Source organism: Lepidochelys kempii, chromosome 7 (genome assembly GCF_965140265.1).
Source record: "Lepidochelys kempii isolate rLepKem1 chromosome 7, rLepKem1.hap2, whole genome shotgun sequence".
Classification (NCBI taxonomy): domain Eukaryota; kingdom Metazoa; phylum Chordata; order Testudines; family Cheloniidae; genus Lepidochelys; species Lepidochelys kempii.
Genome location: NC_133262.1, coordinates 41,969,458 through 41,996,645, shown reverse-complemented (window position 1 = coordinate 41,996,645; position 27,188 = coordinate 41,969,458). Strand labels below are relative to the sequence as shown.

Sequence of the window (27,188 nt, the reverse complement as noted above, 5' to 3'; positions counted from 1 at the left end):
TCCTGCCTTTCTGCTGCATTCAACCTGCACTATCTCCCCCCGACTCTATCCTGCTCGCCCAATCCCCTAAGCATCTGCTAAACCCGTGACCCCTTTGTGTCTCCTGCTCAGCTCCCCCAACCCCTTTCTTTCTCCTCTTCCTAATGATAATGCAGCTCGCCAACTTCCCCTTGCAGATCCTGCCCCCCCTCCCCGAGTGCTCACCCCCGCGCTGGGCGCTGTGCTTGGCCGGGAGCCCGTTGTTGTAGGGCTCCCAGATCTTCTGCAGCGGGTTCTGCGTGAGCTCCCGGGCCGGCGACGCCGCCATCCTCGCAGGGGGCCCCGATCCGCCAGCACTGGTAACGGCGCTTGCCGGGGGAAAGCCGGGCGCTCTGCAGCGGCAGCGGGCGGGGTATAGCTGCAGCTCCGCCTCCTCGGCCCACCGAGGCCCGGAACAAGGAGCCGGGTAGGGACTGAGCAGACGCGCCCCCAGCGCTGGACTCGAACAGTGCGGGGGAGGCGAGGGGGCACCGAACCACCACACGCCGCCCCGGAGCCTTGCACCAGGAAGGGGCGGCTAGCTCCGAAACCCCCACGAGCCAGGGCTACCCACCAACGCACACGAGGCGGAGGGGCGGGGAGGGGGGCTAGAAGCACCCTACTGCCCTTCAGTTCGCATGTGTCGGGGAGAGAGGGGAGGCCGAGAGGAACTAGAGTTCTTTGTTGCGGCACTTACAATGGTTCCGAGTGAGCAGCGAATATTTTGAGGCCAAAATTCAAACCCTCTCAAAAATGATCTTTAATGCATCATTGGGTCAAATGAACAAACAAACAAACCAACCCTGTTGCTCAATCTACAGAAACGTCAATATCTTTTACAATCCTTTTCCTATGGGTGTACTAAAAATCACTTATTTTAGTTAACCACCCAAATAAATAAATACTTAAAAAAAAAAAAAAAAGACAGACTGTACAGGGATCTCTAATTTTACTTCAGGTCTACAGGCTGACAGTGTCTACACTACATTCAAGTAGTCAACTCAGTGCAGTTTTCCATAATATAAGGAAGCCTTGAGAAATTGTTGGAGCTTAAATTGTACAACACCTAAACTGTTGGCTGAATTTGATCAGACAGGATCCCCTATTATGCTATATAAATTTGACCAGAGAGTGTCTGTATACATTTCTGCAGTTTGCAGGGGAAACTCTCTGCAAAGGTTTCCAAGGCAGGTACTCCACACTTTCTGAATAATCAAGCTTCTTAAACGTGTCCCAAACTGGACATCCAAAAACGGAGGCACTGCAAATCTCTAGTCCCTTTTAAAAAATTAGGCAACAATTTAAAAAAAAATATATCTGTTTTTTATAACTTGGGTAAGAGAGGAGCAAGCACTTATTCCAGGGCTAGTCAAGAGCTAATTCTCCACCACACTTTTTTACATTGATTACTCTGGTGAGGATACAAGTCTGTTAGCCTTTCGTGCTTGCGCCTATTCTGGAAAATGAGCAGGGTTTGAACCTCTATTCCAAAACATGCCTTCTCTGCAATGAGCTACCCCTGCACTGTAAATGACCTTTACTGATGGCATAAAGAGGGACAAGTCTTATTTGATTCCTGATGCACAGGGAGATGCCAACCACACTCAGCTCAGTTCTGGAGCACAGTTTGGCCTGTCTATATCAACTGCCAAAGATTGTTTGGCCATAGTTATATCAGATATGGCTCCCCCTTAAAGAGTCAACACGCTTATTTTCGAGGATCTCCACAGCTTCTTTTCAAACCTCACAAAAACGGATTCAACATGACCCCTTTAGCACCTGGGATTTATTCTAAGATAAAATGGCTAATTTAAAAAAATATTTGCATACATGTTTCCGTTTGCTTCTGAGGGGGTAATAGATTTCAATTACACTACATATGAAATTTGATTCTAGGCAGGAGGCTTTTGTTACAATTTAATGCTCCTTATTACTCCATTATCACAGCCTCATGTTGTCCTGAGGCTGACCTGGGCTGAAGAGGCAATAAATGTAATACATTTTTATGTAGCATCTTTCATCAAAACCTCCCTCTCCCTCACACAAACCACTCAAAGGAAAAGAAGGCTTGAACACTGAAGCATAGGTGCTGGAACAGGGAGTGCTGTTGCAACCCCCGGCTTGAAGTGGTTTCCATTATATACAGCATTTACAGTTTGGTTCAATAGCTCTCAGCACCCCCACTGTACAAATTGTTCCAGCACCCTTGCACTAAAGGGATAAAGATATAAAAAACAAAATTACTTTCTGTACGCTAAATAATATGGTAATTTGTAGTTACATTTGGCAGTCTGTACTCAATTAAAAAATAAGATTGCATTCTATTGCAGCCATTAACAATACACAAAATGTTATACACAAACACAGGGAGGTGTTCTCATTTTCTGCAAATGGACTTGTAAGTACGTGCAATCAAACTCTTTTAAACTGTACATGAAGCTCTATACCTCAGAATATTCTTTAAAACCATATTAAAAATAATGCACATCTGCAGTATACAATACTAAAACAGTAATGAAGTTATTTCTTATCCATATTTCTTCAAATATTTGAATATCATCTTCTGCACTAAAGGCTAAAACCATGCCAAGAAGTTAGTCTTTAAACAGGACATTACACACTTAAGTTTTAATACACCTTGTTTTCATAAAACGTTACATTTTGGGTAAAATTTAAGGTCACACTACTGAGCACAAAATCAAGTGAATACAGTTGTGTTCAAACAAACATCTATCAAGGTTCTTATTCTGGTGCTAATCACCCTAGTACCCAAGCATCTTCAGCATTTGAAACTTAAATATTTCAAACAAACAGATTCACTGTCAGGTCCTAAACTGAATATAAACAAAAGTTAAGCTAATTTCATTGTCCAAACTGAGAAAAATTCTACAAAGTAAATAAGACGCATTCAAAATTCTTTCACTTATAATAATGCATTTTATTGAATGTAGATTAAGTATTCGTTAAATCATTTTAACCTTTTCAGTTTCCAATAAGTGTTCAAATGTTATGGAGACTGACTTAAAAATTATGAGATTTAAAAATAAAAATAAATGGTGACCCCTTTTTATTTGCCCTATGGGTTTTGAGCCTTTAGGGATTGTATTTTCAAGCTTTTTTTCATAACTACAAGGGCTGTGGAAACTTACTTTTTTAAATGAAAGCTGAGATTCACACAACCACAAAACTGGGGCTGTATGAAAAACACTGTATATCACAAGACCCATGATACAACTGCAAGAGTTGGCAACGCTGCGTATTTCTTTTCTCTTTCCTTAGCAATTCCATTTGCTTGGTTTCGCTCTCCCTTTCATCCCATTTCCCCCTCCTCTCCTTTACTGCTCAGTGTTTCCCTTCAGGTCCATCGCATTCAGTATCATTCCCTCCCTGCAATTTTCTTTAACACTTGTCCTTGGTCTTGTCTATCCAGGAGACTTGATAGCAATGGGAGACTGAATTAAAATATGTCATGAGAGTCAAGAAACTTAAAGCTGAGCAAGTGAGAAAAAAAGGAATTTTTAGACTGCTCAAAACTCTTAATTTATTTGTTAATATCCATTTAATTCCAGTGAGTAATCAACATTTTGGAAAAAATATACATCTTTGTGAAAGTTTCAGCGCCTCACCCCTTCAACTGAGGTGCAAAATCTGACAATACACATCCTCCAAAACTGACAAATAGCCCTCCAGTAAAGCCAAGCATGTCCGGATTTGACATTCCTGATATCTCCAAGACTAAAATAAGCAGAAATAATATTTTTACTTACAAATAAAAACCACACCCACTTTTCAGGCCTTCTTGACACTTAAAAGTATGAAATAGCAAAAAGTCATTTTCTCCCCAGTCCTTTGCAATTCATCTCTGAAAACTGACTATGGAAAAGTAACACCTTCCCCTCAGCAGATTTGCTCCATGCATGCATCCAGAGACACAGCTTGTTTTAGTGACAAAGGGCCAGATTTACAAAGGTATATTTAGGTGACTAAAGATGCACGTAGGTGAGTGTACTTTTGAAAACCCCAGCAGGCATCTATCAGAATCTTTAATCTCCCACCTTTGTAAATGTGGCCCGAAAGCTAAATTTCACATTTTTTGCTTGTTATGCTGAGCCGATACTGTTAAGAAAGTGAGCTAGAATGTATTCCTTTTTGCACATTAGCAGATTCATTGATTAAATCCGTGCAATTATGCCTATGAGTATGTATGGGGTGGAGGGGACGCTCAGGCTAAGGGACTTTTTAATGGTGGTGTAGACATTCAGGCTCGAATTGGAGCCCAGGCTCTAGGACTCTGTGAAGCAGGAGGGTCACAGCCCGAACATCTACACAGAAATTAAACAGCCCCACAGCCAGCATTGGCCAGCCACAGATGTCTTATTGCAGTATAGATATACCCCATGTGAACCTAATGAAGGTAACAGGTTTGCACAGGTGTTATCAAGGTCATAATTAGAAGACAATAAGATGTCACTGGGGACCTAATTTGGCCTGCAGAACCTTGATTACTGTTGATAACCAACAAAATGTAAAGAGAAAAAGAGTACTTGTGGCACCTTAGAGACTAACAAATTTATTTGAGCATAAGCTTTCGTGAGCTACAGCTCACTTCATCGGATGCATGCAGTGGAAAACACAGTGGGCAGATTTAATATACACAGATTTCAGAGTACACCAAGAACATGAAACAATGGGTGTTACCATACACACTGTAACGAGAGTGATGAGATAAGGTGAGCTATTACCAGCGGAGGCGGGGGGGGGGGGGACCTTTTGTAGTGATAATCAAGGTGGACCATTTCCAGCAGTTGTCAAGATCGTGTGAGGAACAGTAGGGAAGGGAAACAAACACGGAGAAATAGTTTTACTTTGTGTAATGACACACCCACTCCCAGTCAAGCCTAATTTAATGGTGTCCAGTTTGCAAATTAATTCCAATTCAGCAGTCTCTTGTTGGAGTCTGTTTTTGAAGTTTTTTTGTTGAAGAATTGCGACTTTTAGGTCTACAATCGAGTGACCATCTCACTTCTTCACATCTAAATAGGATTTTAAAATAAAGGCTTTGAAACAACTGGAAGTGACAGATTAATATTTCCTTGAGGCACACAAATTCAAGCCTTCCAGCACAATACAACAAATGATTAACACATCTCAAAAAACTGAAGATGGAACACCTTTCTCCAACAGCATACGAAAGATGACTACACACTCCTAATCCTGTGGTGCCTGGGTGGAACCCTACTGAAGTCAATGGGTCTCTGGTTCAGGCTCACGGGTCCTCCCTAGTGGTGCCAGCTGCAAGAATGTGGCTCAAGTTGGGTGCATTGAAAAGGCACAATTATTTTAAACAACCAGCACACCCTGTTTTTAGCTCAGCCTATTTCATGGAGAATCTGAGCTAGAAAGAGTCAAGAAGCCGGGAAAGAGGATGACAGCTGGGGGAAAGGGATGAGACACCATAATCAATAGTCTAAAGGGCAACAAAAATCTGTATCAATTTACTTTAAAATAAAGAGTTACAATAATACCTCGCTTTTATATAATACTTTTCACCAGTAGATCTCAAGTTATTTCAGTACTACTTCTTCCCTCCTCCTTCATGAGCAGCCAGCTGTTTGACCAAAAGAACCAATAAGAGAAGATCCTTTCAAATCTGTGGGGGGAGGCTTTTTGTTGTGTGCTTCTTTGTTGTTCTCTCGGGACAAAGAGAGGGACCAGGCAGGAAAAAAAAAAACCCTCTCCCAAAACCATACCTGAAATAAGCCTCTAAGATTACAAATTGTAAGTATAGCAAGAGAATGCGTTAGTTTATCTTTTGTTTTAGCTTGTGAATTTTCCCTGTGATAAGAGGGAGGTTTATCCCTGGTTTTTGTAACTTTGAAGTTTTGCCTAGAAGGGAATCCTCTGTGTTTTAAATCTTATTACCCTGTAAAATTGCCTTCCATCCTGATTTTACAGAGGTGTTTCTTTTACCTTGTTTTTTCTTTATTATAAAGTTCTGTGTTTTAAGAATCTGATTGGTTTTTAGTAAACTAAAAGCCCAAGGGTCTGGTCTGTGCTCACCTTGTTTACCTATTTGGTTGGTAGATTATTCTCAAGCCTCCCCAGGAAAGGGGGTGAAGGGACTTGGGGGAATATTTTGGGGAAACAGGAACTCCAAGTGGTCCTTTTCCTGAATCTTTGTCTAACTCACTTGGTGGTGGCAGCAGTACTAATCCAAGGACAGGAAAGGATTTGTGCCTTGGGGAAGTTTTAATCTAAGCTGGCAGAAATAAGCTTAGGGGGTCTTTCATGCGGGTCCCCACATCTGTACCCCAGAGTTCAGAGTGGGGAGGGAAGCCTGACACCCCTCATACCCAGACCCTCCTGCTGAGTCCCACCCCCTGCACCCAGACCCCCCCCCCCACAATGAGCCCCACTCCCCCTGCACAACCCCAACAAGCCATCCACACCCGGATTCCCACCCCAAACCCCAGGCAGCTGCACCTGGATCCCAACCCCACTGAGTCCCCCACACCCAGCCCCCCTCACTGAGCTCTATCTCCTCCACACTCAGACCCCACCTGCTGAGCCCCAACCACTTTCACGTGGAACCTCCCCTGCAGAGTCCCATTACCATTGCACCAGAACCCCCACAACAAGCCCCTGTGCATCCAGATCCCTCCAGCACCCAGATTCCCCCAGAACCACCCCACTCCCAGATTGCCCCACACAGAACCCTCTCAACCCACACTGGATTCCCACCCACACTAAGCCCCTCCACACTTGGATCCTGCCTTGCTGAGCCTGTCTGCCCACATTTGGTGCACCTGGCATACAGGGGCAGGGCTCTGTGGTGTTTCTGGGGCAGGCCCAGTCCTTGAGCTGCGTCAGCCTCACCACTGAGTGCATGTCCCAGGATAGGGGAACTGCACAGTGATCTCTCACCTCTGTACAGCCAGTGGCCTGTGCTCCCTAGTGCCATGCTGGAGCCTCCACATTTTTTTTTTTAACAAATAACATTTGCAGAATTTTAAAATATTGTGCACAGAATTTTTAAACTTTTGGTGCAGAATGCTCTCAGGAGTAATTTAATGCACTGCCAGGAATGGTGGTTGTGATTTTCGCCTTAACGTATGTTACACACACACCACCTAGCAGCTGAACAGTATAATACAGGTTTCAGAGTAACAGCCGTGTTAGTCTGTATTCGCAAAAAAAGAAAAGGAGTACTTGTGGCACCTTAGAGACTAACCAATTTATTTGAGCATAAGCTTTCGTGAGCTACAGCTCACTTCATCGGATGCATACTGTGGAAAATACAGAAGAACTAACCAATTTATTTGAGCATAAGCTTTCGTGAGCCACAGCTCACTTCATTGGATGCATACTGTGGAAAATACAGCATTGTAGGGTCTCGGTATGTAGGGGTGTCAGCATTGTATTTTCCACAGTATGCATCCAATGAAGTGAGCTGTGGCTCACGAAAGCTTATGCTCAAATAAATTGGTTAGTTCTTCTGTATTTTCCACAGTATGCATCCAATGAAGTGAGCTGTAGCTCACGAAAGCTTATGCTCAAATAAATTGGTTAGTCTCTAAGGTGCCGAAAGTATAATACAGCATTGTATACAGCATTGTATTTGTATTGTTGTACAATATTGTATTGTTGTACAATATTGTATTGTATTATATACAGCATTGTATTTTCCACAGTATGCATCCAATGAAGTGAGCTGTGGCTCACGAAAGCTTATGCTCAAATAAATTGGTTAGTTCTTCTGTATTTTCCACAGTATGCATCCAATGAAGTGAGCTGTAGCTCACGAAAGCTTATGCTCAAATAAATTGGTTAGTCTCTAAGGTGCCAAAAGTATAATACAGTTTAGCATTCCATTTGTTTTCTCAGAAGTATCAGCATCAGCTGCTGTGGCCATTGTCACATGCATGACACAAGTCAAAAGGAACTAACCGTCTTATCCAGTACAGCAACTTCTAAGTCCCTGAAAATCCATCTCCCAAAAGAAGAGGGTAGCTACTAAAATTAAACATTTATACATCAACACGTCTAGATAACTTGTACCCAAGAGTTTCAAAAGACCTGGCTGAGGAACTCACTGAATTGTTAATGTTGGTTTTCAGTAAGTCTTGGACCATGGCAAAATTCCAGGAGACTACAAAAAAAGGTAATGTTGTGCCAATATTTAAAAGGGTAAACAGGATGACAGAGGTAATTATAGGCCTGTCAATCTGACATTGTTCCACTGCCTTTCCTGGGATCAGCTGATATGGGACTCGATCATTAAAGAATTAAGGAGGACAATATAATTAATGCAAGTCAATATGGGTGTATGGAAAATAGACCCAGCCTATAGATCTATTTTTGATTATATTACAGCTTTGGTCAATAAAAGTAATAGTGTTGATATTGCCTTCTGTAAGGTGTTTGACTTGGTATCACACATTTTGATAAAAAACAGAATTATATAAAATTAAAATGGCACACATTAAATGGATTAAGAACTGGCTAACTGACAGACCTCAAAAGGTAAGAGTAAACATAATCCTCAAGCCGGGTGTGTTTTTTGTGGGGCCTTGCAAGGATCAGTTGTTGGCCCTATGCTATTTAACATTTTTTATTAATGACCTAGAGGAAAACATAAAATCATCACTGACAAAGATTACAGATGATACAAAAATTGGGGGACTGGTACATAATGAAGAGGATAGGTCACTGATACAGTGCGATCTGGATCTCTTGGTAAGCTGGGCACCAGCAAACAATAAGCATTTTAATATGGCCAAATGGAAAGTCATACAACTAGAAACAAAGAATGTTGGCCATACTTACAGAATGGGGGACTCTATCCTGGGAAGCAGCGACCGAAAAAGATTTGGGGGTCGTGGTGGGAACTCAGATGAACAGGAGCTCCCAGTGCAATGCTGTGGCCGAAAGGGCGAATGCCATCCTTGCATGTATAAACAAGGGAATCTTGAGTAGAAGTAGGGGTTATTTCACCTCTGTATTTGGCACTGCTGTGACTGTTGCTGGAATACTGTATCCAGTTCTGGTGTGCATAATCCAAAGATGTTGCTGGAGGGTTAGGAGAAGAGCCACAACAATGATTAAAGGATTACAAAACATGCCTTATAGTGACAGGCTCAAAGAGCTCAATCTATTTAGCTTAACAAGGAGAAGGTTAAGGGGTGAATTGATCATAGTCTACAAGTATCTACATGGGTAACAAAAAATTGATAATAGAGGGCCTTCAGTCTAGCAGCGAAAGGTATAACATGATCCAATGTTTGTAAGATTAAACTAGACAATTTTAGACTGGAAATAAGGCTTTAATTTTTAACAGTCAGGGTAATTAACCACTGGAACAATTTACCAAGGGTTGTGGTGGAGTTTCCATCACTGGCATTTTTTAAACCAAAATTATTATTGTTTTTTTTTTTAAAAATATATGCTGTAGGAATTATTTTTGGAGACATTAAATGCTCTGTGTTATACAGGAGATTAGACTAAATGATCACAATTGTCCCTTCTGGCCTCAGAGTCTATGAATCTGTGAAATTTTAGCCCTACTGAGGAGTAACAACAACATTCCCTGGGTACCTGATTTATTCATGTATTATGTATGCATGCAGCATGCACATAATCCAGGCACATACTCACATCATTACCTCCATTCTGCTGAGCAGCTCCATATTTGTGAGTTTACAGTACTGGGCATTGAAAGGTACAAGAATCCAGATCCTTGGCAAGGAAGATTCTTGTACATATCAATACTGAAGGAGAGAGTGATGGCGCATGTACATGCCTACAAATCTAAAGAACCTCCTGACACAACCACAAGTTACACAAAATTTCTATTAAAAGTTCCACTTTACAAAATAAAAATGGAAGCATGGTATTTCTATCTTCACAGTAACTCAAAGCATTATATATTCATTTTCCTCTTACCTCCACTCCTGTGTATTTTATCTTCCACTTCTCAGTTTGAATGCACATTATATATTAATACAATAAAGGCTTGCTCTAGTGTAAATTAGGGTATGTCCATATGACCCAATCGAATTTGGAAGAGGGTCAGGAAATAATTACATTACAATAATTGCATCTCTGTACTGTTTCTACCAATACCTTCCTGCTAGCTCCTTCACATCAAATACCACCTAAAATACATACCATGCAATACTAGTTGCTCAAATGAAGCTGCAGAGAAGTAGGGAAAAGGAAAGCAGTGATAACACATAACAAAGGAAGAAGTAGAGGAGCAAAAACCCCATTAGCTATTCCAAATAGAGTCTCAGGACCAGCACAGTCAATCCCTAGAGCTCAAAAATCAGGAGCTAGTGCCTCCTGCCCCTCCACCCTTCCCCCCAAAAGTTATCAATTGGCTTAAAAATCATGACTTTTTAAAAAGGCAATACATTGTGGGGTTTTGTTTGCCTTCAGGTTTTTAATTCTTTTTCACTTGCATTTTCAAGCTTTTCTCTGCAACCATGAGAGCCTAGAAACTTACTCTTATTTTTTTTTCCAAGTGAAAGCTAAGATATTTGAATGACATAACATGAGTCCTGCAGCTAAGGCTTTAAGAAAAATACCACCAGAAACGGTGATAATTGTCAGCATTGAGCATCATATGAAGATACTATAGGAATGAGGAATTGTAACAAGGTTTTGCTGAGTTTAAAGAACTCATTTGTAGCAATACTATGGCATGTGGTGGTCTGACTTTGTATTTGCAAACAAGAACCACCTCTCAGTTACAGAAAAGCTACATTAACAACTCTTTACAAAAGAACTCCAATTCAGCAGTTGCGTGTAAGGCAGTCAACTAATGCAAGTCATTCTTGTTATCATGGCACATGTTGAAATGCAGTTCTCATTTCTGTCTTAAGAAATATAATGGGAGTGTTGTAAGCTGTAAACATTCTTAAAAACTGAGGGGGAGGGTCATAGTACTACAGCCAATATGTCAATGCCGCTGCACATTGAAATGGCATCATTATAAATGGCTTACTCATATGAGTGATTACAATCATTTTTGTTTTTTACTGAGCGGTATCAGCGTCCAGGACACTGGGGTTTTGCCGTGTCTTGCCACCCCCTCCCTTACAGCTGTGGGCTTTTTTCTTTGTTCTGTTTAAATTCAAAGAAAACATAGAATCTTAAAACTCCCACTCTCACCCAAATATGGGGCAAAGTCTATTTGGTTTTGTGAAAGCTTGACTTCTCCCCCCCTAATGGACTTCCCATGTCTTGTGAACACTTGCATAAGTGCTTAACCAAGAAGCTTAGCAGCACATGCTTAAATATGCACATGTTTAAAATGCATACAGGATTGGGACCTTGAAGTCCACCTTCTGATCTAGAGGCAAGTTTAAAAGTTAAAGTTATAAAGTCCTAGTTATATGATCAGACAGTAGTACCTAACAGTTAAATTGACAAGACTGCTGGAATGAAGATTTTTTTTTAAAATTACACACATGCACACACGCAGAGTGTGTGTATGGCAAGCAAATGTCTTAAGAATGACAAGGAGAATAAAAACCAAGATACAACCTATATGTTAGGGTGACACATTGCTAAGTAGATTACATCTACACTCACCCTCCCCCACACCAAAGATTATTAACTTTTAATCTTGTAAGGGAAGTGTTAAGATATCCAGATATAAAAATGATTTTTTTAAACTGATCAGCTTGCATTGCAGTGTGAACAATTACTTGAGTTCTGAAAATGGGAAAACATTATATTATAAAAAAATGTTTTGGGAAGAACACTGCCCAGCAGATGGCACTACTTCTACTTTTTCATTTTGCAAGAGTGCATAAGGAGCAGAACTTGACAAACCAAGCTATGTTATATTAGCACTCTATACTTTATTTAATAAACCCCCTCTATCCTGCAGAATATTTAAATCTTTCAATGCTTTACATTGAAGGCTGAACTATTTCTTTAAATATAAAATATAGCTGTATAATACACACACTTTAATAACAGTTGTAGACCAAAGGCCATATGTAAAGAAGCCTTTTGAAGGTTGTTAATATGTTGCCAACTGAGGATCAGAACACAAACCTGAACTGTAGAAGAACGAGGAGTACTTGTGGCACCTTAGAGACTAACAAATTTATTTGAGCATAAGCTTTCGTGGGCTAAAGCCCAATTCAACACTGCATGCATCTGTATCTATCTCTAAGGTGCCACAAATACTCCTCATTCTTTCTGCTGATACAGACTAACACAGCTACCACTCTGAAACCTCAACTGCGTAATTATATTAGATTAACATATAGTCTGATGTTCTATGCACAACAGTTACAAAGTTTTAAGAAAAGTAGTTCTTAAGCATACAGACCAGTATCATGTGGATGCTGCACGAACACAGAGAGATTCAGAATCAAAGACACACAATTCACCATTATATGAAAACATCACCACATTAATAAACACGTTAATGCTCTACAAAAGACAGTCTCATCAGCAGATTTCTAATTGACATGATTAGCTTTCTAAAGAAATATTTTAACTATGTAATTCCTACTGGTTGGTATCTTTACTTCCTTTCATGTTTTCACTTCACAAGTCACTTACAATTAGTTTCACTTAGGACAGAAAACTGGACACAAACCAAACCTGGGGCAATGATGAAGAGAGAGGGAGCACGAGAGAGAGAGAGAGAGAGAGAGAGAGAGAGCGCATTTTATGTACTTAAGTCCCAATGCTGCAGACATTTGCATGTGAGTAACTTTAGAGGTTACTTGTGTGTAGCTGTTTACAGCATTGGAGCCAACAAGATACCAAGTTCAGCCCTTTTAAACCTTCACAAAATGTTAGCATTAAAATGTAGCAGCCACGGATACTGGAACTTATTCCAAGTCTCCCATGACTGCCTAGTTCATACAGCATTGTGTGTTTAATACACACAGTTTCAAGTACAATAGACATGAGATTATACAAGTGTTGTTTCCTGGAAAACAAGACAAATCAATTCCTCTGGACTTTACCCAAGTAAGTCCCATAGACAATCTATTAATCCCATTCAATTTGCTAAACCATTCCATTGCAGTAGTAAACTCATGTAATAAAAAAATGTTACCATTCTGTTCACTTTACTGACCAAAAGTAGATGATCACTGTTATACACACACATCCTGAGAGGGGCCAGTCTCTCAAAATGTCAAATACTAATTTATCAGTTTTATTCATTACATTTAGCCTGAGCAATTCTGTTTCTCTGAAGAAATTCATTTTCTGCTCTGTCACAAGATCAAATAAAAAATGAATCCCTGCAGTATCAACCATACCCTACCTAATTTGAAAAGGAGGTCAGAATGGCTGATGTCTTTAAATCTTGCAGTCCTCACACACACACACACACACACACACTTGAGACAACAAACTAAGCATGTGTATCTAGTGAAAATACAGACTCAAATCTCATTATTTTCCAAAGCAACTAAAGACAGATTTTTCACTTTCAAGCCAGGGTATCACCAGTTAGTTTAAATAATCCTTTCCTGAAATGCACTTATTTCCATAGATTTCAACTGAAAAAGAGTCCAAGTTTCAGAACCTTTAAAATGAATACACTATACATCAGGAGAATAATTTTATGTATGTGAGAGGTATTAAATAAAAATACATCATTCATACATCCCATTAGAGATAATATGTTTGTATTCAAAGAAATTTACAAATATAAGCATGTTCTTCAATGCATGCTCTAACATACTACTTAGCTGATGATCTGCCCTACCTTTAAGCCACATTATTTGCATATAATGCCAAGGGAGCAAAGGAAATCTCTGATGGTTCCTCACTAGTAAAACAAAGCTCAAACAGCTTCTCAAAGCTGTGGCAGATCCTTAGATGGCCAGCTGACTGCCTTGTGTGTGCTAGCTGACCAACACTCAGCATGAAAATATAAGTCACTAGCCTTCTGACTGGCCAATGCTACAACATTCTCAGCAGACAAAGGAAGATTGTGATTGCCACCTTATCAATTTTTTTTTTAAGTTTGCATCGAGAAAACCGCACTCTCTAAATTTCAAGATTTGGATCTAGGAATAGAATGACAATGTGCAAAAACCACTACACACAAAACAAAACATAACAAAGCAGGTTACCCACCCCTCCATGTTTAACTTTAAAACACAATCTCTAGATATCCATCTGCCAGGTCCAACCAAGGTCAGCGGGGCAGAGGAAAGACATGCTCCCCCTACCAGCATCTTCACATAAGGTTTGGTCATGGAAGAAACATTCTTGCCCATGTTTGTGGGAAATGGGGAACACAGATTATGTTCCTTTCTCTCTCTCTCTCTCTCTCTCTCTCTCATGTTTACGAGATGCATGTGGCTGATGCATCACCACAAATGCACCTCACAAACACAGATGTAGAAGCAGCTGCAGATCAAGAACTGTGAACTGAATAACAACATTCCATCAAGGCAGGAGAACGCTAACCAAGATAACAAAGGAGACAACTACAGAGAAAAGTGCTGATGCTGAAAAGACTGAACACAAAAGAGAGAATCCAACAGGAAATGTCTGTAGTAATAAACATGCAGCTACACTAAACCTTGCTATGTTGCCATATTTTATAAAGTAACAAGCCAGATTAGGGTTTGGAGGGAAAGTCCAAGTAAATCCCAGGAACTGAAGGAAGGAAATGATATTGGTGATTCAACAGGTGGCTCTCTTCCCTGTCGGTTAGCACTGAACCAACACTCTTGCACAATGACAAAGCACACTGTACTTAAGGAAATACCATCTTTCAGATGATATAAAAAACAAAGATCCATTCATTCATTACCATATTAAAGAAATTCACACAGAGAATGAGACAGGTTCTGTGCCCTCAAGAGCTTCAAAAGAAAAGAATGATGAATGAGAGAAACAGATGCAACAACCAGCAAAGTGACGCAGTTTAAGTTCAGTCCGTGTTGTCTTTGTTCCATTTCTGCAATCGTTTTGATTATATAACTATTTCTCTTCTTCCCAAATATTCTGCTGCACTAATCTGCATCCCACCATTTGAAATGCCTTCCTTTCTTCCTCCACTTATTTAGCCCAATCCCTACCCAATAGTCTCTCCACCGGAATTGAGAATACAGCAAAACAAAGTACCCCAACACTTTAAGCATGCAGAACTACCAACATGGCAAAATATAGGGGAATTCAGCTGGGTCACCTTATGACCTTTCCCCTGGTAGTTCCTTCAAACTTGGGGCCTTGTTTCAAAGCCAACTGAAGTTAATGGGAGTCATGCATCAGGCCCTTATTTACACTGAAGGCCCTGGAAACCTAGAATCCTGAGAACCTTTAACAATCAGACCCTTAATATAATATTCTGTTTTAAACAACGAGTGCAATATTGCTACCATTAGTTCTTTATTATGTATTTGATGATTATCCAGAGAGAGAGAAACCTCCATGTGTTTGCAGCACAATTATCTTTATTTCAAAGGTTGGTTCATGTTAACACGTGAACATCAAAAGCCATACATGAGTCAGTGTATGAAAAAATAAGCTTTTTGTAATTCATACTTTTTGAAAAAATGGTTTCATTTTAAAAATGTACACATTATGGTTAGGTTTCCTAGCTGTAGGCCAGACTATTGCAGAGGTGAATCAACAAGACAAATTATCTGGGAATGAGCAACCATTAAAAAAAGAATTCTGTTCAGTGCTAAACAAATCAGAAATAACCTAGCAGCTTAGACCCTAAACTTAAACAAAGCTATGCAAATGCGTAATGTAAGGAAAGATTCCCCAAGGTGTGTTATAATAGTACTGCTTCACTAAATTACCTCAGTTTTCAGACAATTTAAAGGCAAGATAGTGCAGACTGAGGAGAAGAACACTGTTAGCAAGTACATCAAGTGAGAAACTAATTCACATCCGTATTAATAAAACTCATCTCAACACATCTGATGAAGTAAAAGAATTGATAGGGTTTAGTCATCCAGTTACCTCATCCCAACACCTCTTTTGTGGGAGAGAAAGTAAATACCCAATGAATTTGCATTTATGTTGTTTCCCAGAATCATTCACTAAAACATCCCAACACATCTTGCCCAGACAATGAGTTACAAGCCATGGATATGTAGCCCTTAGAGGAGCATTTGTTAATGTCTGGGTTGATTCTCACCGTTTGGTGCAGAATAATAAATTACATAGTAATGATCTGAGCTAATGGTAACCAGATATTGGAATACTGACTGCATCTACAGTTTTGAAGATTTGCTTAGTGTTAGTACAGAAGAAAATTATGCTAATACACATTTGAAATGCCCATTTGGAACACATGCATCTCTCAGGAGCACACAGAATCTATAAGATTGCATTATAAATTAATTAATATGATTGGGATACAACTTAACAGAGAAGAGTAATATCACAACAGCCTAGATACTATATGAGTAGGGCCCTACCAAATTCACAGCTGTGAAAAACGCATCACAGACCATGAAATCTGGTCTCCTCCGTGAAATCTGGTCTTTTGTGACTTTTACCCTATGCTATACAGATTTCACGGAGGAGACCACGATTTCTCAAACAGGGGGTCGCCAGGATATTGTAGGGGGGTTGTGGTATTGCCACCCTTACTTCTGCGCTGCCTTCAGAGCTGGGTGGCTGGAGAGTAGCAGTGCAGTACAGAAGTATGGGTGAAAATACGATACCATGCCATCCTTACTTCTGCACTGCTGCTGGCAGCGGCGCTGCCTAAAGAGCTGGGTGCCCAGCCAGCAGCTGCTGCTCTCCAGCCATCCAGCTCTGAAGGCAGCGCAGAAGCAAGGACAGCAATACCACGATCACCCCCTCTACAATAACTTTGCACTGTCCCCCACAACCACCTTTTGTATCTGGACCCCTACAGCTACAACATTGTGAAATTTCAGATTTAAATATCTGAAATAATGAAATATACTCTTTTCAAAATCCTATGACCACGAAATTGACCAAAATGGACCATGAATTTGGTAGGGCCCAATAATATGAGAATCCCAAGCACAGCCAAATGGTTGAAGCACAACACAGCAAAGAATATTTTCATTTGCTAAGGAGATGAACAGTCACTCATTGCTCTACTATCACAATCATTTCCTCCTTTGTTACCCTTATGTAAACCCAAACCCATTCTCAGATGCTTGATCTTAAGTGAAGCTTTACTCCCCCCTCTTTTAATATATGAAGAAGTCAGTTAATCAGCACTATGATTAACCAGGTTCAGAGAGTTTATACAGAAACAGAACAAAAAAATAATATTGGGGGGCGGGGGGATGGGGAAGTACACCAATTAGCTGCTGATGCACTCATGTAAAAATACCCTAGTTTTAACGTTTACAGTGGCCTAAGATAGTGTACAGACTTATGCTGGTCCACTTTAGCTCACCTCCTCTTCCTTTAAAGTTGAAATATTGTGAGAACAGCAGCTATTTTGCAAACTAGTCAGGCAACACCACCCCTCCAAAAAACCTGTACAACATTATAATATCTTCACACACAATGAGGAAACAATGGTCCAGATCCTCAACTGATTTCCATTTTCTCCAGATGAGTGTCTGGCACAATATCTTTAACAATTTCTGCTTTAAACCTGCCAATTATAGGGTAAGGATAGACCAATGCACATGCTGATTAAAAGAATTTTATTGTGTACATTTCTGAAAACGTAAGTATTTAAATCCTGTAACTAACTTTGTACAGACTTGGGAGTTCAAACTAAATATGGGGGTGAGGGAGGTGTGTGCATGCCTGTCTGTCTCTGGGGAGATGCATACAGAGAAGTACCAACATACTGTATAGTAAAGAGAAATGACACAGCATCTACAGAAGTTACCCAATTTCTTTAAAGGACCCAGAGGTGTAACTGAAAACACCCTCCATTTCCAACATGGTAAATCTATTGAGGACTGTCATGCCTATGCCTTGTTCTGGTAGCAACCAATGAGGTTACTACAGCAACAGCACGTACTAAATTATGCAATCTCTAGGCTGTCTGTGGGTGTGTTGTGAAACATTTAAAACAGTCTTTGTCCTTCCTGGAATTATGATACAGCACTGTCAGTTTCACTTGCAAGTGGATTCAGCTGTTTGGAAATTGTGATGCAAGTCAGAAGGCCTGATGCTTAAAAGCATTCAGAATATTTGAGGAGGAAGAGGCAGGGGGAAAAGAGGAATCTCCCAGTCACTGTGATGTTTCCATAATCTTTTCTGGGCAGATTAAATGACAACAGTATTGACTCCCATGACCTGGAAAATGTTCTTATTAATATTCCGTTCTGTTAAGGTAAGTTTGATACAACAGCTCTGCACAATTCACAGTTTGGTTTTGCTTGTGTGGAAACCAAGATACAGTTAAAGAAACACTGAAGGAAAAAAATGTACAGCACTTTAAACAAATCCTTACTTGTGTTAATAGCACTTGACATTTTTTCAATTTAAAAATTATTTAATATTTTTCAGCATATGCTCTGTTTACTCCTTACATTTACAGGATCTTGGCTGAATGAAAAATAAGATGCCATCACAAAACAGTAGTAGTAATGGAGGGTCTTCAAGATGTAAAGTCCCTATCTGTTTTCCACCGGTGGGTACATATGTGCATCACATGCCTGAGTCCTGAGTGGAGTGGTGTGCTTGTTTTTCTTTTTGATTTTTACTAGCAGTGTCCATTGGTCCACACATGCACTGTAGCTCTCCTTGTACTCCAAACCGAGGGCATAAAGGGTGGTGCGGGTCAACGCCTCTACAATTTACCATTATTACCGCAGCCCAAACAATCTGCAGCAGAGGGGATGAAGGGTGGGTAGAGGTATACAGATAGGACCACACATCTCGAAGAACCTCCAGGCAAGTAACCTCCATTTCTTCTTTTTCCAGTCATGGTCCCTATGTGTATTTCACACATGAGAGATTAACAAGCAGTAGTCCAACAGGCAGAGCTGACGTGGGGGGGCCATGCAGGGTCACATGCCCCCCCCCGAATTTGCTACTCGGCTTACATGGGCCGACCTCCCCCACCAAAGTTGGCAAGCAGAGGTCATCTCTGCAAACAGGAGTTGGGTGTGAGGATATTGAAGTGATAGCTAACTGTAGTACTGCTGTCTCCACAGCTGTAGCCATGGTGGATGACTGGACCAGAGTGCAATGTCTCATGAAGGTATGCAAAGAACTTCAAGCAGCTGCACGACTTATCTAATAGAGATATGTCTCTTAGAGATGACGATGAAGCAGCTTGCCCTCTGGTGGGGGGAGATGCGAGCTACTTGGTAAAGGGTAATACAACTGAGATCCATTTAGGAAGTCTCTGCACCAATACAGCTTGGACTCCTTAATCAGGTTGCTATGGAAACAAGTAGTTTAGGTATCTTTCTAATGTCCTTTGTAGATAAAAGGCCAAAGACCTTTGGATATCCAGAGAACACATCCTTCTCTCTACCTCCAAGGCATGCAGTTTAGAAAAAAAAAAAATACTGGTAAGAAAAAAAAATTACCTGACTCTCATGAATCTCAGAAACTACTTTAGGGATTAATCTGGGGTGAGAGCATAATGAGACCTTTTCTTATAGAAAGTAATATATAGCAGGTAAACCATGAGCACCCCCAGCTCACTGACTCTTCTGTTAGAAAGGCCACCTGCACAGACAGATGGACCATAGAACATGTGGTTAGAAGCTCAAAGGGAAATTTAGAGAGAGACGACCAAACAAAACTGAGGTCCCACTGACATGCAAACTTCACCAATGGAGGAAACAATTTGAGAAGCGCCTTCAGAAATCTAGTTGCAACAGGTGAGTGAAGAACATACAGTGACCCATCGGAGGATGGAAAGCACTGATTGTTGCTAAATGCACCAGCAAAGAACTGAGCGTGAGACCCGAAGACTTCAGATTAAGTACATACTCTAAAATAGCAGGGATCCTAGCAGATTCTGGAGACAAGTGGCAATGATGAGCCCAAGGGGAGAAATGTTTTCATTTTGCTGAGTAACAGCTCCTCATAGAATTCTTTCTGCTTTGGTTTGGAATGCATCCCTCTGGAACATGAGCGCTCGATTTCCAATGCCTACCCAAATAACAGGCTCTGAGTTGCAGCAGTCCTGGACGGGGTGCCTGAATCTGCCCCTGTGCTGTGTTAGAAGGACCAGAAATGGGGTGATGTTCATGGGTGGTCAAAGCGAGAGCTTAAGTAGATCTGCAAAACCAGAAGTATCTGGGCCAGTTGAACACAATCAGGATGACCCAAGCTCAGTCTTCGTGGATCTTCCATAGAACTTGTGGTATCAATAGATTAGGAGGGAAGGCATATGCCAGGTGATCCTTCCATGACATCAGGAGGGCATCTACCATTGACCCTTAGAGTACAAAGGAAATTTCCTGTTCACCCACAAGATGACAATATCTTTGCCCAATGGGGAATGCCGAGCTGGAAAATTTTCAAGAACCAAATTGTGAATCCTCCACTTGTGATTTGAGGGAAAAAGTTTATTCAGGCTGTCCGCTAAGGAGTTTTACACCCCTGGTATCTATGCTGCTGATGGTGCACCGGCCATCACATAACCCTATGTCCAGAGAGTGACTTCCTCTATGCATAGAGGGAGAGAGGTTGTCCCCTGCTTAATTATATATTATACTTTTTGTCATGTTGTCCAACATTATTTGGACATGTCTGGATTGGATGAGTGGGAGGAAGGCATTGCAGGCACAACAGACCACTAGTAAACATATGTATTCTGGACTCCCACAGGGTCCAGGCACCTTGTACCATTTGTCTGAGTTAGGGCCCTCCAGTTTTTGGCAAGTTGGGCAAGGTGTCCTTCAAATATCTGAGGAGGGGAATGAAGAAGCATCAATAAAAGGGACGCATGTCTCTAAAGTCCCATCCAAAGAAACTCTGGAGGTTCAGAATACAAATTGGTGGTGGATGTTGCAGAGGCTGGGTTCCTGGGTTTATAAATCCTCTATTCTTACATGTTTCAGAGTAACAGCCGTGTTAATCTGTATTCGCAAAAAGAAAAGGAGTACTTGTGGCACCTTAGAGACTAACCAATTTATTTGAGCATGAGCTTTCGTGAGCTACACTTCTTACATGGTGGCTCCTGGGGATATTGGTGATATAAAGGCTGAGGAGGCAGTCTTGTCCTACACCCTTGTCTATGGTGTTTTTTCTTCAGGGCAGGGGTATAGTTGCGCAGTGAGCGAAGCATTGTCCAAGTCCTCAAGGGATTGGAGACACTCATCTGTCTTCTTGCGGAATAGCCTGACTGGATCAAAGGACCGATCTTGGATGGTATTCTACACCTCTCTAGGGAAACCTGAGGGTTGCAGCCATGAGTCTCTCCTCATAAAAATAGTTGTTGCATCCCACTAAATGCAGTATCTGCTGTGTCCACCACAGCCTGGAGGAAGTTTTGGCCACCAATCTGCCCTCATCCACCTTAGTGCCGGTTCTAGCCTCCTCAGGAAAAATGTCCTTAAAATCCATAAATTTAGCATAAGTGGCCAAATCAAATTTGGCTGAAAAGGCCTGATAGTTAAAAATCCTGAACTGGAGATGAGGTGGAAGAGAAGACCTTTCTCCACAGGAGGTCGAACCACTTGAGTACCTTATCAGAGGGAGCAGACTTTGGGTGTTGTTGCTTAGATTGCTCTGCGGCCACCTGCACCACCAAGAAGTGAGGTGGTGAGTAATAGAACAAACACTCACCTCCTTTGGATGGAACAAAGTAACACTTCCCTGCTCTCTTAGAACTGGGAACACAAGAAGCAGGAGTGTGCAAAACTGTCTTTGTTGGGACCAGATGGCCTTGATGGGGACGACTACTTAACTAGGCCCAGAAAGCTGCAGAATGTCCAGTAATCTGTGCTTAGCCTCCTGGTCTTCCTCAAGCTGAATCTGTAGTTCTGTCACCACCCTGCGCATGAGTTCTTTATATTGTTTTAAATCATCTAGCAGAGCCGGAGAAGAAGTAGTAACTGCTTCATCTGGTGATGACAAAGAAATTTCTCCTGAGACTGTCAGAACTTTTGGATCTGCTCACCCTCCTCCAAATACTCCAACAGAGCCAGTTGTGGATGGCCAGGCGATGGCAAATGTGGCTCATGCACTGATTCTGGGTGTCTAGGGTTGGACTCCCTCACCCCCAATATAGGCAATAAGATGGATCAACTGGCAGAGGAGGACCACGTGGCACCGGGTACCATCTGTTTCTTGACCAGTCATGTTTGGTTGGAGGCCAAAAGCCTAATCTTCTAGGGCTTGTCCCATGTCACCTCCACCTGGTACTGCAAAGACTTCTGTGGGGCCTCTGCCTCATCCAAAAAGAAAGTTGGATCCTATACTACCATCAGAACAGACAGTGCCGATGGCTGCACATCGAAGTTGGCAGGTGAGACGGGAGAACAACGCTGCACCTTTGGAACAGTCTCTTCTTTAGTGTAACAATGGAACAGGGATGATCCCCATAGGAGGGATGAATGCAGATAGGGAAGGGCAAAGATGTCCTTCAGGGAGACATTGTTTTTAGACTGCTGTATGGTACAAGTCCATTGACGGGGCTGTCAGAAATGGATCTTACTTGGCCACCATAGAAGTTGGCACCTTCTGGGACCCTATTGATATCAGTACTGCATCAGCTCTAGAAGTGGATGGGCACACCAGGAGCTGTTTATCCTGAGACTTCACCATCAAAGCTTACATCAGAACCATCAGATCCATACGCTGCCTCCTCCTGCCAAGAAGATTTACTCAAATATAAGTCCCTAGTGCCCATGTGCGCAGGCTCTCCCAACTTTGATGCGGTTGGTGAGGAATCCTCTCTCTTCGGGGAAGTTGTAGATAAAGATGATTTGTCCATATGCTTATGAGAGTGCCCCTACTCTTCTGTAAAGCCTTTTGCTTAGGCTTACCAGTCTTAGCCTCCATTCCCAAACTAGTACTCGGAAAGGGACTGCTTGCTTGCTGAAACTGATGTATGGAGGGACAGGGGGTCCCCAACCCAGATATGATTGGGGTCTGATTGCCTTCTCCATCAGATATCTTCTAAATCTCCGTTCCCAACTCTCAAGTTCTGGGAGGGAAGAGAGCAAAATGCGGCACTTGGCAGAGATGCGAGCTTCAGCCAGGCCGCAGAGACAATGTTGATGTTCACGGCTGACAGAAAAGGAGCATGGGCATAATGCCAGACTTCTCAGCAGGAACTCCAGGGCCGGCCCACAACATTTTGGCACCTGAGAGGGGGAGCTTAAATGATGCCCCCATGCCCGGGCCAAAACTTTGAAAGGTCTCAGTTCTGCCTTCTTCCTGTTCTACTCCTCTCATGGTACTGCTCTGTTACCTACCTCAGTAAAGGAGAACAACTTAAAATGCCTTGTTCAAAAATTTTAAGTAACACTTAACTTTCAAACGCCTGAACAGCAAACGTAACTTTTCTCGTCTGCATGGTAAACACTGGCATTTTTATCTGTCTGAATAATCAAAGTGGTTGCAAAGATTTGAACTGCTTCCTGAAGGTCCACAGTCTGGGCCAGCTCATGCTCTATTGAGATGGATGCAAGGCTGACCAGCCTCTCCTGTGTCATTGTGGAGCGTAGATGTGTTTTTATTAACTTCAGCTTGGAGAAGCTGCATTCTCCACTGGCAACTGTTACAGGAAGTGTTAGAAGTATGCACAGAGCAACAAAAGCATTTGGAAAAAGAGTGGTCATCTAATTTGTGCACATATATTCCAGAGCAGCTTTTGGAGTTGATCCTGCTGAAATGTATCTTGAAAGGGCTTTCAGTTCATCACCTAAAATCACTCGCATCAATATCGCACATGTCATCATGTGTCAACACTGTCTCTAGTGCCCTGCATTGCTGGTGTAGGTCTTCTTCAGGTATAGTGAGGAGTTTTGGAATATCATACAACATCTCCAATATACTGCTGTGTTCCTTGAGCTGCATTAAACTGACTGTATTGCACAATCTAGCACCTGGTTAAAGAATTCAACTTTGAATTGTTGTTTGGAGTCTCTTATGGGATTATCCCGTGCCTCGTAATCAAAATATCATCTTCTTCGGTGACTCTTGTATTCTTGAATGGGTGGGAAAATAGCTTCAGTGTCAAGTTCCTTTGCCAACTTCTGTGCACTCTTCAGAACGTTTTGAAGTCCCCCATCTGACCGGTAAGACTGTAGGTACGGCTTTGCTTTGTTGAGTTGTTCCATTGCTCCAGATATATCAAGGTCAACACCTTGGAGTCTCTTGGTTACAACATTTATTTCAAACAGTATGTCATGCCACAACACTACGCCACACAGAAATTTGAAGTTATGTATGTTTCTGGTGATTCCATTTCCCTCTGCCACTGTTCTCCCACGAACAGTTCCTGTCATAGCATTATCCTCCATAATGGCAACTGTGGCATCATCTATCATCCCAATTTGGTGTTTGACAGGCTTTATCACCTCCACTCGACTTTCCTATCATGTGGCACTCAGTGCTCTCAGTGTCAGAGTGGATGCTCCCAGATGTTGCTTCAAAATTTGTCATCAATGAGTTCATGCAGAGAAAAATACATAGATGTTTTGAATTATATTAAAAAATTGAGCAGCCTCACTAGAAGCTAATGCTGCATCACTGATCACCAAGTTCAGTGGTGCTTTATATCTAGGTGCTTTACAGACTGATATGAAGATATGAAGACAAGCGGTTATTACTTCTAAAAGTAAAATAAAACACTTCAAAAAGGTGGAAAGGCATATGGAACTTGTAGAAAAATCAAAACTGAACTCTCAGACTCCATCTGGCTGGATTTCCTGCTGACCAGGAAGAAGAAAATTCATTTATTTTTCTGAAACAAAACAAAGAAATGCTGGGACTTAATTTAGCTGAGGAACTTTGTTTTGTTTATATAAAAAGTTTATTTTAACTTTGCATCTGACCCACTGGTAGAAAGATCTAGCATGAGCAGCATTTTGATTTTTCACACTGATGTCTGCTGCAGGGCTAAGATTTTTGCTTTGTCTTGAAAGAGGTATTTTGATGAGCCTTAATTTTTCCACCCTCTTGCCCCAACAAAAAAAAAAATCTGGATCTCTGTCCAGTTGCTTAATACAAAAGAACAGGGTGGATGGATCATCTATTTCTTCTGCATTTCATTGGCATTTACAAGGAAGTGAAGGTGGGAGGCTACTTTCAACCTTCTTTCAGTCACAGAAGTCAGTCAGCATTTATAAGCTAAGATCAGCAGCTTTTGTGGAGGGCAGTGAAATAACTGCAGTTCACTTGCTGACACTCCCAGCCTGTTTGACAAGAGGGTTTTTCCTAGTTTGTCCAGAAGCAACAAGATATACAAAAAAAAAAAAGAAATGGTAGAACTAGCTCACAGTTCATCCACTACAAATTAAGAGTGCAGCAACTATTAGAATATTATTGTACTGGTTCCTATCCAAAATTCTCGCAGTTTAATACATGTCACTGACAAATATCTAGTCACAGAGTTCTCACTTGTGAACAAGGTATCTGAAAGTAATACCAAAAATGTGATAAGGAATCTCAGTTGAGAAAATCTCCAATTCCTGCTATTAATATTGAGCAAAATAACTTTTTCCCTTTCCCCCTATCCCCCACCACAGCATAATTAAATGTTTTATTGATCAGATTCTGGTCCAGGTGTCCCCTCTAACTATTTCCATTGTAAGTGGACTGAACTCTGCAATTTAAAATTTAAATTCTGTCCTTGGATTTAACATAACAGAACTCTACTGTAAAAACAACAACTAGATATGAGCAAGACTCCTCTCCAGCCCCCTTTGATAATTCTCACTGACAGAGCATTACCATCCAGATCCATAGACTAGTGGGTTCCCAAACCAGGCAAATGCAAATGGGGGACTAATTCTTTCAAAGATACAAAATAAGTTCTACTAGCCATATTAGCATCATTGTAGGCAATTTATAGCCCCAATCAATTTTTCCACAGCCTAACATACTTCACCTGCAAACCCAAAAGTTGTGAAATTATTTCCTATCTTTGGAAGTAATTGCTTAGATTTTTGTTGACAATCTGTTCCTAACAACTGAAGCTGGGATTTTCAAAGTAGCCTAAGAGAACTGGGTGCCTAACTCCTATTTAAACTGAATGGGACTGGGTATGTAACTCCCTTAGGCTCCTTTGAAAATCCAATGCTGAATGTACCACAGATTAATATGAACAAGGGATAAATGTCAGCACCCACAAGAAATGGCATTCAAAAAGATTTGATCCATATACGTGAAAAATCCTAGAGTCAGACTTCTTTGTATGTTCTATACAGAACCTTGATTGATGTGTCTGTTGTTTCGACACTCCACATGTGTTGTCGGAGGAGGTCATGACATCTTATGACAAGCTGTACTCGTAACACTTTGTATATTTTGTACCATTGCAAAAACAAGAGTTATATTTTCTATTACACTCACAGTTTTTTTATTTTGATTAATCATTTTCATAATCAGTCTGAAAAACAAATTCAACATAAATATTTACACCTGGCACATAAGGCCAACACTAGTTTTCTGAACATCAACTGCTTTTACAGAAAAAGAATCAATGTCCAATTATATCAAGTTCACACTTCTAAGGTGAGTAGAGAAGACGGCAGATCAGTTTTACTGCTGCTGCTGTTCAGTTGCACAGTTTTCAATCATATTGGGTCCCATCCTGCAGATGCTAGCCACTATATAGTCTGGATAGTATTTGCAAGATGGGACCTATATTTATAACTACTTAATGTAAATCATTTGTACATATCTATCATTTCTGTTAGTAACTTCTTTGGAGATCAAAATCTGTGAAAACACAAGTTAAAAAAATCACTCCCTCAAAGTTCTGACACAGCAAGAATCAGAGTGTTTTTTATATCCTGTTTTTTCTCCATTTGCGTCTTGGCAAGTATCACTCACTGAGATATTGTAGGCTGGCAGCACTTCATTCTACAGCCTATTCTTTGGACTTCTGTCCCTCCTTACCGAGGAAGAAGCACTGAGTCAATTACTGATTGGGATTGTCTATACATGCCTTAGAGGATACACTTATACAGACTGATCAGGAAACCATCATTAACCATCAGGTCAATTATCATCCTGTACCTAAATCTTCTATTTCTGAACATTACTGTTGAAAAGGTTGTGATGCGAAAAATCCATCC

General features: G+C 41.1%; 2 protein-coding genes across 14 annotated transcripts in view; both read right to left on the bottom strand.

The window, feature by feature from the left end:
- Positions 1–27,188, bottom strand: part of PFKFB4 (6-phosphofructo-2-kinase/fructose-2,6-biphosphatase 4) — a 104,622-nt gene that overhangs the window by 65,704 nt on the left and 11,730 nt on the right. For 5 of the 13 annotated variants that reach the window (XR_012159875.1, XR_012159876.1, XM_073352384.1 and 2 more), the window contains exon 1: positions 205–422. The exons of 3 other annotated variants lie outside the window; for them this stretch is intronic. Coding sequence is in view for 4 of the 10 variants with exons in the window: in XM_073352384.1 (XP_073208485.1) it covers positions 205–307 (103 nt within the window). In the remaining 6 variants the exon portion in view is untranslated. Of the gene's footprint in view, positions 1–204; positions 425–27,188 lie in introns of those variants that run through there. 5 more of the 13 variants (XR_012159871.1, XR_012159874.1, XR_012159872.1 and 2 more) reach the window with 2 other exon arrangements.
- The window catches only part of LOC140914480 (uncharacterized), a 76,914-nt gene continuing 54,511 nt past the window's right edge, over positions 4,786–27,188 (bottom strand). Inside the window, exons 9-10 of the mRNA XM_073352393.1 lie at positions 8,845–9,087; positions 4,786–5,051 (exon numbers count right to left, since the gene is read on the bottom strand). The gene's annotated coding sequence lies outside the window, so the exon portion shown is untranslated. The remainder of the gene's footprint in view (positions 5,052–8,844; positions 9,088–27,188) is intronic.